Source organism: Lathyrus oleraceus, chromosome 7 (genome assembly GCF_024323335.1).
Source record: "Lathyrus oleraceus cultivar Zhongwan6 chromosome 7, CAAS_Psat_ZW6_1.0, whole genome shotgun sequence".
NCBI lineage: Eukaryota > Viridiplantae > Streptophyta > Magnoliopsida > Fabales > Fabaceae > Lathyrus > Lathyrus oleraceus.
Window position 1 is genome coordinate 138,824,712 of NC_066585.1, and position 10,788 is coordinate 138,835,499.

Below are 10,788 nucleotides of genomic sequence, written 5' to 3' on the forward strand. Positions count from 1 at the left end.
TATTGTTGATTATTATTTGTTTATTATTATTATTATTTGATTTATTTATTAATTAATTTTTTTATTCTAAATTGTTAATGAAAAGATTCGATTTTTTTGTCTAGTCAGTTTCTTATAGATGCGTAGCAATTTTGAAGTTAAAAATTTAATTTAACTTTAGAAATTGTTTACACGCTTAGAATTTTGTTGACCGGCCTCAGATAGGATGATTCCAACATGAATCGTCTTACTATTGCTTAACATAGTGCCAAATTATGTAGTACACATTTATTTATTCTTTATTTTCGAGTGCCTTGGCTTTCTCTTGGGCCTGCTTACAACTGTATCCCCATTCGATAAATTGTATCCCCATTCCCGAAAATTTGTAATAAACTTACCACTTTTATTTGCTTTATTTTATTAGTTGATTGTTAGTTCAAATATTAAAATCAATCATTTTTGGAAAAGAACAAAAACAAATACTCGATCCAACGTCGAGCAATTTTCAAAAATTAGAACCGTTTCATATCCACTTCTTCGTCGTTTTTAAAACTTTCAAATCATTTCATTCTATTTAGATTCAAAAGCAAAGAATAAAAACCTCGATCCAACATCGAGTGCCTTTTCCCTAATCAAATTCAAAATAACTAATTATATTTAAACATTATTTCAAAAAAGATGAAAAGGGAGATGGTCTCGAGTCTTCGATTCCTCTCCTTAATTACTTGGATACGAGTAGCCTTACTCGGCCATTCAAGAAATTGTCATCTGTTAAAGACTTCTAAACCGCCCCCGCCACATCCAAATTATTTTCATAATCAAACTTAAGTCAAACCCATTTTCGTAATAAACTTAGATGAAAAAGGAGGTGGTTTGGAGCCTTCCATTCCCTTCCCCGAGTACTTGGATACGAGTAGCCTTACTCGGCCATTCGAGTATTTGTCGTTCGTCCAAAATACTTTAAGATTATTTAAATCCTTTCACAAATTAAGGATGAAAAGGGAGATGGTCTAGAGCCTTTTATTCCTCTTCTCGAGTACTTGGATACGAGTAGCCTTACTCGGCCATTTGAGTAATCGTCATCCAAGCAAAACACTCAAACCAATCAAACTTGTTTTCCGCCCTTGCGCGATCCCGAAAAACATTTCCAAAAAAGAGTATGCAACATCCATTTTGATGCGAAACAAACAAAGACTTAAGCCTCCAAGAGCGAGCAGCAAGTAAAGGTTTAATCGCTCAAATGTGATCCAAGCATCACTCTCTTTAAAAACAATCCACCAAGTAGTTCTCTTTGGGCAGAACTACGTATGCCTTGAGTTCTTCATAGCACTTGGAGATACGTAGGAGCAGGATTGAGAAATCTTGTCAGGCACATTAATATTAAAAAAAACTAAGTCTTTCCTTTTTTTTTTCTCGCTCAGTAAATAGAAGATAACATTTAACATTAGCTAACACTCTATCATAAATTTAACTAAGTGGTTCCCGTTGAGTACAACGGACGTGAGGGGTGCTAATACCTTCCCCTTGCGTAACCGACTCCCGAACCCGAATTTGGTTGTGACGACCATTTTCTTTTTGTTGTTTTTTGTGGGTTTTATCTATATTTTTCCTTTCCTTCATTGGAATAAATAAAATTCGGTGGCGACTCTGTTCGAACATCTTTTCTGTGAGCGTGCGAGCGCCTTGCAAAGGATCGCGTTTTTCGAGATGCGACAACTGGCGACTCTGCTGGGGACATATAGCTCCAAGCTAGAGAGAGTCAGGCCTAGCTTAGTTTTATTTGTGTTTAGTGTTAGCTCTGTTTGATTTATTTTTCTATCTTCTTTTTGTTGATATCTCATTGTATTATTATTTTTGATATGTTTATTGGTTCTCAGTGGCATTTGTGGGGATCTCTGATTATTCGTGCTTTGTGAGATAGACTCTCTACCCGAGTCTGAGAAAAAACATAGGATTAAGATGGTGGTTGTGTAGTATTGGCCCACCAGGAGCCTTCCTCATTGGGACAATACGAAGACCCCGCATAGAGTAGATTCTCTTGGAGATGTTATTGCCCGACGAGCCTTCGTCATGGCGATAACGTTTTCATGTAGAATCAGTGACTCTAATGACCTTTTTAGAACCTTGGAATCGATGGTTGTGTAGTATTGGCCCACGAGGAGCCTTCCTCATTGGGACAATACGAAGACCTCACCTAGAAGAGATCATTTTGAGGGTATTATTGTCCGACGAGCCTTCGTCACGACACTAGTATTCTCAAGAAGGATCCATGACTCTGGGAACCTATCAACCATAGAGCCTACCCATGGAGTGCCTATAATTAGAGATACCAGTTTTTTCCTGTTACTCTTCCCAACCCGAGTTTGATGTTACCTGTAACTCTAAAACCATGCACGTTCATCGCATAATCAAAACATAACATTTTCATTTTGTTTCCAGGGAACTAGAGGATCAGTGTTATAAGCATTTAGAGAGTATGGGATCGAACAAGAGGAGCACGTACTCGTACAAGTTCAAAGATCCTAAATTAGACAGCCTACAAGAATTGGTTTCTCAGCTCCATCTAGTCTACAAGATCAACTTTGGGAAGGATTATGGCAATCTGCTCAGTCTCTTGAACAAAGAAGCAGACCCACTGGTACTTTTGACCTTGGCCCAATTCTATGATTCGCCAATGAGATGTTTCACCTTCCAGGATTTTCAAATAGCACCAATGTTGGAGGAATTTGAACATCTTGTTGGTATTCCCATAAAAAACAAACTTCCATTTATGGGTGTCGAAGGGATCTTGGAACATGAAGTTATAGCCGATGCCCTTCACATGCATAAGAAGGAGGTTACTGCGAACCTGAGAGTGAAAGGAAATACCAAAGGGTTTCCACTCAATTTTCTTATAGAGAGAGCTTACACCCTATTGGAGGCCCAAAGTTGGGAGGCTTTCTACGCTACTATTGCCTTGGCTATTTATGGAATCGTTCTGTTCCTAAACTTTGACGATTTTGTAGACATGACTGCCATTTGCATCTTCCTCACGAAGAATCCAGTGCCTACCCTTCTTGCTGATGTGTTCTATTATATGACTTGGATAAGTGCAAAGAAGGGAGGAATGGTTGCTTGCTGTGCCCCTCTATTGTACACATGGTTGCAGACCCATCTTCCAAATAGGGGTCGCTTTGTGGATCAGAAGGATGCTAGTTGGCCCCAGAGGTTGGGATCACTCCGATCCAGCGATATTTCCTGGTACTCTAGGGAGTATGATGGTACAGAAATCATATCCAGTTGTGGGGACTTCCCCAACATACCACTCATTGGTACTCGAGGTTGTATTAATGCTAATCCAGTCTTATCCATGAGACAACTTGGGTACCCAATGGAGGGACCTCCTAAGGAGAAGTTTTGGGAAGCCTTTTTGCTGCATGACCTAGGAGTTGAGAATCCGACTTTGTTTGCAAGGATCAAGAAGGCATGGGAAAAGGTCAATAGGAAAGGTAAGGCTGACCTAGGAAAGAAGAATTGTATCACCAAAGAGCCATACTTTCAATGGATAAAAGAAAGAGTAAGATCGATCAAGATGCCTTTCAAAATAGAGATGTATGGTCCTCTTCCCGAGCCTAAACCTTCTCATGTCCCAATTGAGGAGGCAGAAGGACTCCGAGCTTCTTTAGAGAAACTTACAAAGGAAAATGAAGAGCTGTTGAAGAACCTACACCTGATCACTAATGAAAAGAATGAGTTTAAATGGAAACTCGAGAGGAATAAAACGCAGCTTCAGGTAAATATGGAAAAGGTGGATAAGGAAGAGTATAAGAGAAAAAGAGTCAAGCATGGGTTAGATCAGGCTGACAGCTGCTTGAATACCGTCAAAAGCCAACTGAGAAAGGCTGAGAGGGATTGTCGTGAGAAAGAGAAATGGTGGAAGCTCGCCACAAAGCAAAAGAAGGAGATAAGAGAGACACTTGAGGCTGAGATAGCCAACCTCAATGTTTCACTTTGTGAATCAAACGAAAGGGAAGAACGGGAACGCCGCAGTAAAGAGAATGCTCTGGTTGCTACTCAAGTTACACCTGAAATGTGGAAAGGAAAGTGCCAGGAGGCTGAAAATGCTAATGAGTGGGAACGATACTGGAGAGGTTGACATGACTCTTTGCTACGAGAAGGTGAAGATTGGATGAACGCAAGGGAAAATGTGAATGCTAGTTTGGCAGCCTGGGAGGAAACCATCCAGTTTTTACATGAACAAAGAAATGAGTATCGAGACAAGTTTGCCAGTTTGATAGACTTCTGTAATGACATGGCTAAGAATGTGCCTTTGATGCTAAGATATGCTTTGAAAGACATAGACAATGACAACATCCCTCCTTCAGTGACTGACTTTATTTATCTTTGTGAAGACATGATGAAAAGGTTCAAAGGAGAGTTGGAAGAGCTTAACAAACAGAAGCCTACAGTCTAACCCTGTTGTTTTGTACTTTCCTTTATGTTTGAAAGAATATTTTGTACTCAATCCTTGTACTCTGTTTTGAATTGAATGAATGAAGGATTTTGAGTTTCTTTTGTACAAAAAGTTTGGTTCCATTCTTGTTTTATTCCCCGTGATCTCTTTGAATGCTTGCTAAATAACAAGGAATCTAACACGATTCCCTGAAAATAAAATTGAACATAAGCATAAAAGACATTTTTAAATCCACGTGCATTAACATATGCATCATGCATTTCATTTCTCAAAACAAAAACACATTCCATTTTTCCTCGTCTCCAGTAGTTCAAGATGATTCCTCAACGTGCATACGCTACTCGCTCCAACACAAGAAGAATCATGGATGTAGTTAGAGAAGAACAAGCTTCCTTCAGAGAGGAGATGGACTCTGTCAAAAGCAAGATCGAGCAGATCTTTGAGGCTATACAAGCTCTGGCTAGAAGGGAAGAAGAGGCTCGTGTTTCCGCTGTTGCAAGGAATGATGCTCTAGTTCAAGGGGTTGCTCTTCAGCCAGGACATTCAGTTCCTATTTGAAATCCCGTTATCTACGGTCTTCCTCAAGGTTTTGTTCCACCGCCTGAAAGAACTCATGCGCCTCCACCTGCGCATACTTTTGGAGTAGCTGATGGAGTCGATGTGCAAGGACCTCCGATAGTCAATCAAGTAGTCATGCCCCGCACTGATGAGTAGCTCCAGGACGAGTTTGAAATGCAGAATTATAATGGAGCTTCTCCAATGGTCATCCCTACTACTGCCCAAGATTCTGAGGCTATCTTGATGTGCCGTGCTCTGGCCGAAAAGCTAAGAATCTTGGAAGGACATAACTCAACCCGTTTAAGTGCCTTGGAGATGTGTCTAGTCCCAGACGTGGTGATTCCTCCAAAATTCAAAGCGCCTGGATTTGAAAAATACAAAGGCCTCACGTGTCCTAACATACATTTGAAAATGTATTGCAGAAAAATGGCTGCCTATGCCAGAGATGATAAGCTCATGATCCATTGCTTTCAAGACAGTCTAACCGGGGCATCTTTGGATTGGTACATGCAGTTGGAGTGTAGCAACATCCACACTTGGGATGAGTTGGCTGAAGCATTTGAAAAGCAATACACATATAATACTGACATGGCACCAAACCGTACTCAGCTCCAGAGTATGGCCCAGAAAGACAATGAATCTTTTAAAGAATACGCACAACAATGGAGAGAATTGGCTGCAAGGGTGCACCCGCCGCTGGTTGATCATGAATTGATTGACATTTTCATGGGAACCTTGTAGGGCCAATATTATGAAAGATTGATCAGTAGTGTGTCAACAGGATTTTCTGACATGGTGATCGTGGGAGAAAGAGTAGAAGAAGGACTGAAGAGTGGTAAAATCCAGGGAGGTTCCAGCAGTCAACCAATCTTGAAGAAGCCTTTCAACGGATTCAAGAGGAAGAAGGGCGAGACTAGCGCCATTTCTTCTCAAAGGGGGAGAGTACCACCCAAGGCTCCTGCTTCTGTGCCTTATTATCAGTACCCTTACGTAGCAGCTGCTCAATATCCAACCATGCCTTATCGTGCAATTGCTCATGTTCCTATTCCAGCTCCGATACCTCACTATCAAGTTCCAGTTCCTCAATATCAAGCTCCACAACCTCAGTTCTAGGCTCCTCCACCTCAACATCAACAAAGAAATCAACAAAATAATCAACCACGTCCAGTTCAGCAACAACGACCAAATCAGCAGAGGCCATATCAACAATACAATAATGTGAATACCACTCCTATCCCAATGACTTACACTCAATTGCTACCGTATCTGATTCAGAATGGGACTGTCGTGCCAAGGGCATTACCTCCAATGCCGAAGCCGCATAAGCCTTGGTATGATGAGAATGCTAGATGTGCCTTTCATGCTAATTCAGAGGGTCATACAACAGAGAATTGCAAGGTGTTCAAGCTTCGGGTCCAAGAGTTAATAGATCAGAAAATATTCTCTTTTGCTGATGTTCCAAATGTGGGGAACAATCCTTTGCCTAAACATGATGGTTCAGGTGTCAATGCTATAGATAGTTCAACTGATGATGGATTGACAAAGGATGTGTTCAAGTTGAAGACTCTTTTAACAGTGGTCCATGCTAGATTGATGGAAGCAGAATTGCTGAATGGAGTACATGATAATTGTGTGGTGTGTTCATTCAACCCTGATCATTGTGGTGAATTCAAAATTTGTCTTCAATGTTTGATGGATCAGCGGGTTATTCAGTTCACCAGAGTAAAGATTGATGAGGATGTTGCTATGATTATGTCTGTGTTTGATCAAGAGAGGCTTCCCAAGCCTTTTGTGGTCCCTTATCAGAGAAATGTTGACCTAGAGCCAGTGAATAAGATTGAGCCCATGGTTATCTATGTTCCCGCTCCATTCTCATTTGATAGTACCAAAGCAGTGCCTTGGAACTATGAGCCTGTAGTTTATGTGGGTAACAAACCAGTAATCTTGAAAGAGCCAGATGTGACTAGCATCGCTGGAGCTAGTGGTGTGACTCGAAGTGGAAGGGTTTTCACTCCTGAAGTGATCCCAAACAAAGAAAGTGCACAAACAGTTGAACCAACAAAGGGGAAAGAGGTAAATCCTCCAGAAGCAAGAGAAGGATCATCTAAGAAAGCAGCGACTGCTGAAGAGGATAGAGAATTCTTGAAGATCATCAAGAAGAGTGATTACAAGGTCGTAGATCAGCTCAACCAGACTCCTTCAAAAATCTCCATTCTTTCTCTACTTATGAGTTCTGAGGCTCATAGGACTGCTCTATTGAAGTTCTTGAACGAAGCTTATGTGGCAGAAGACATCAGTGTTATTCAGTTTGATAATGTGGTTGCTAATCTCAATGCTAGTAGTTGTTTGATGTTCACTGATGATGATTTACCCCCTAATGGGCGAGAACATAATATGGCGCTTCACATCTCCATTCAGTGTACAGATGTTACCTTGGCTCGAGTACTGGTTGTAGCACCTCAAATTTGCACCCTACCTTTGTACATTCATTTCATATTAGGTCGTTAACATAACTCATTGCATAACATTGCATGGCCATTTGCCCAAGTGCAAGTTCCCCAGACAAATTGGGTCAAACTGATCAGGAGAATCAGTCAATCAAGCAAGCAAGTGCCATTTTCATTGAGACAAAGCACTAGGGTGGATTTATCAAGCTCATATGGTCTAAGGATCATTTTGAAGTAATTTGGCCAAAGATTGGATGCTCAGAAGTCATCAGTCAAGCTGAATTTCAACTGAAGCCCTAGCCAGTCAACTGCAAAGTCAATTGTGGATTTGGAGGGTGGAAGTGATTAGAAATACTCCATTCATGTTCAAACAAGTCTCATTTGACATTTCAACTACTCACATTGAAGGATTTGAGGTCATACCAAAAGTTTCCAAAGGGAAAAGTGACTTATGGTTTCAAGTTTCCAAAAAATGGCAAGTTTTTGGAACGACTTCAACTCAACTTTCCATTGTCAAAAAATCTTCAAATGGAATTTCGTTCAACATGAAAGTTGTAGATCTTTCTCTCCCATTTCCAAAAAGTCCAAGATCGTGAGAATCGGATGAACGGTTGAGGAGATATGATCAAATTACCACCGAGCGTGCATGGCAAAATTTTCCATGTATCGATACACACGAGTTTCGCATCGATGCATGCAAGGCAAAAGGGCTATGTATCGATGCACACGAGTTATGTGTCGATGCATACTGTTAAAAAGTGCTGTGTATTGATACAAACAAGTTACGCATCGATGCATACTGTTAAAAAATGCTATGTATCGATGCATACGAGTTATGTGTCGATGCATACTGTTAAAAAGTGCTGTGTATTGATACAAACAAGTTACGCATCGATGCATACTGTTAAAAAGTGTTATGTATCGATGCATACGAGTTTGGCATCGATGCATACTGTTAAATATGTGCTATGCATTGATGCAGAAGCTTGGGTATCAACACATAACTCTGTTTTGATCATGCATTGTTTACTGTTCAGGTCCATATTACTTCATGCACCACTAATTGGCAAATTTGCAAAACACCTTGGTTTTCATTAATCCCTTGGCATCTGCTTAATTGTGATTAGCAAGCATCATTAGTGCATCATATATATAGACTAATCATAACAGAAACAGCTAATCACAATTCATTTTCTCAGATCCAAACCAAAAATTCTCCAAATTCTCTCAAAATTCTTCAAACTTTTTCTCATTTTTTCCTTCGAATTTCATGATTCTTTTTGGTTTCTCTTGTGTTAATCATCATTTGTAGGTGTTATTGAGGAACTGTTGCAGGAGAAATCGTGAAGAACTTGGCTAAACCGCAACTGTCATCACCTTGTTCATCCATGGCATCTTGAAGTTTCTACATCATCAAGCTGTGTCGAGCTAAACTTCTACTTGCATTCATCTTCCACAACACCATAGGACATCTGTTTTGACAATTGGAGGCTCGAAAAGCTCAAGAACACGAACTGCACATTCATAAGGTGAGATTTCGAATCCTTCGATTCTTGAAATCAGCATGTGGTTTAGGTAGATCGTGGAACATAGATTACACTGCAACTTAGATCATGAATTTTCGTTAGGTATTGATGAAGTTATGTGGATCTGAGTGTTTGACTGTGAAACTTTCTTGGCTCGATCCGTGAGATTTAGGAACTCGTAGGTTAAATCATGGACATATTCGCATTCCTCGTTCTTAGACGATTCCAACGGATATTCATTTGTTCATTTTGGTGATGATTCGATGTTCATCGTGTTCTTGTGTTTCTGGTAAAGAAGATGAAGTTCCTGGAGAAAATAACCTGTTTGATCCGAAATTCTGTTTGAAAATTTGGATAGGATGTTTCCCGCGGTACTGTTCACGTAATTACAGATATGCCATTAATGAAAACCAATTTAATTTATATTATTCCAAAAAATCATAAAAAAATACATGTGACCTTAGAAAAATCATATAAAACCATAGAAAAATCAGAAAATTGTGAAAATAATTTTGTTGACTTTGTGGTTGACTGTAGATGATTTTTGACCTATTGGTCAAAGTTGTGCTTGGTATATTTTTCATTTGACCTAGGGTTTCTTCCACATGTGCATATTTTGACACCTTAGACTAATTTGATCATGAAATTCTCATATTGTAAAATAAATGGCTGAAAATTTTTGTGTTGAATCTTGATTGGCTGAGGATTTTTTCCATGTAAATTTCATGAATTTATGTTACCTGGTCATTGAGTTACAATTTTTCAAACTCAGGTGTGACAATTGGTGTCACACCTCTTGATGCCAATTTGTTGGATTTTTTAGCATGACCTATCCTTGTTAGAATTGATCGAAATTTGGTATGGATGCTCATTAACATGTTAGGATCCTTTGAGAATTTTTGTGGAATTATTCATTGTGTTTTCTAATTGATCATGATTTTTCATTTCTGATGATTGAATTTGCAAGCTTGTGTGACATAGGTTGGTAGAATCATTGTGAAATGCTCATAGTGTTTTGGATATTCATGAAATTTGATATGCTAGTAGAAGACACATGTTAGGACCTCCCTGTTTTGGTCTCATCCATTTCTTTGTTGTTTTCATTGAATTATGAATTTTTGAAGTGGAAGTATGTGTTGATGTTGTGATTTGGAGCCTATAATTGTGCTTGTTTTTGTTGATTTTCATTGACATGGTTTCATTTGCCCAATTAAGCTGAAATTTGGTGTGCCATACCTGGATTAGGTCCTGTTTAGGTGTAATTTATTTGAGAATTTTTGGGATTGTGTTGATGTGGATTTGAATGCCATAGTTCTGTTTGTATGCTTAGTGCTTCCTTTGAACTAGTTTGCCTTATTTTGTGCATAGAATGAGCATGATGAATGATATGACCATGAAATTTGGTAGAATAGTTCCTGACATGTGTAGCTTTCATTTGGCTTTGGTCCCATCCATTTCCCATTTAATCTCACTGTTTACCATTTAATTGAAGTTGGTACATATTTTTCGATCTCATATGATTGTGTTTTTGCATGCTTTGTCATGTTGAATTAATTCCCGTAGTTCCATTAGTCCAAATTGCTTGAAATTTGACATGTAGCTTGTTGAATGTCCCCTGTTTATGATATAATTTTTGTGGAATTTACTGTGTTGTTTTGGCATTTATTTGGATTTGATCTTGCTGGCCATTCATATGTGACTTAACATTGCCTCTTTTGCTTTGCATGTTGCATAAAATGAGATAGGTGTATAGTTTGGATATGGGACCAATTGGGATCCCTTTGTTATTGAAATAGCTTGACTTTGATCATGAATTGGTTGCTGT

At 39.2% G+C, this 10,788-nt stretch overlaps 2 protein-coding genes across 2 annotated transcripts; both read left to right on the forward strand.

Moving 5' to 3' along the window:
- The first annotated feature begins 2,455 nt into the window (after positions 1 to 2,455).
- LOC127102461 (uncharacterized) lies at positions 2,456 to 4,114 on the forward strand. Its single transcript, XM_051039830.1, has one exon. It carries the CDS (start codon positions 2,456 to 2,458, stop codon positions 4,112 to 4,114), a length of 1,659 nt encoding a protein of 552 aa, XP_050895787.1.
- A 1,050-nt stretch (positions 4,115 to 5,164) lies between these two features.
- On the forward strand, positions 5,165 to 6,103 carry LOC127102463 (uncharacterized). Its single transcript, XM_051039831.1, has 2 exons — positions 5,165 to 5,689; positions 5,732 to 6,103. The coding sequence occupies exons 1-2, from the start codon at positions 5,165 to 5,167 to the stop codon at positions 6,101 to 6,103; spliced, it is 897 nt and encodes a 298-aa protein (XP_050895788.1).
- Positions 6,104 to 10,788: the final 4,685 nt, after the last annotated feature.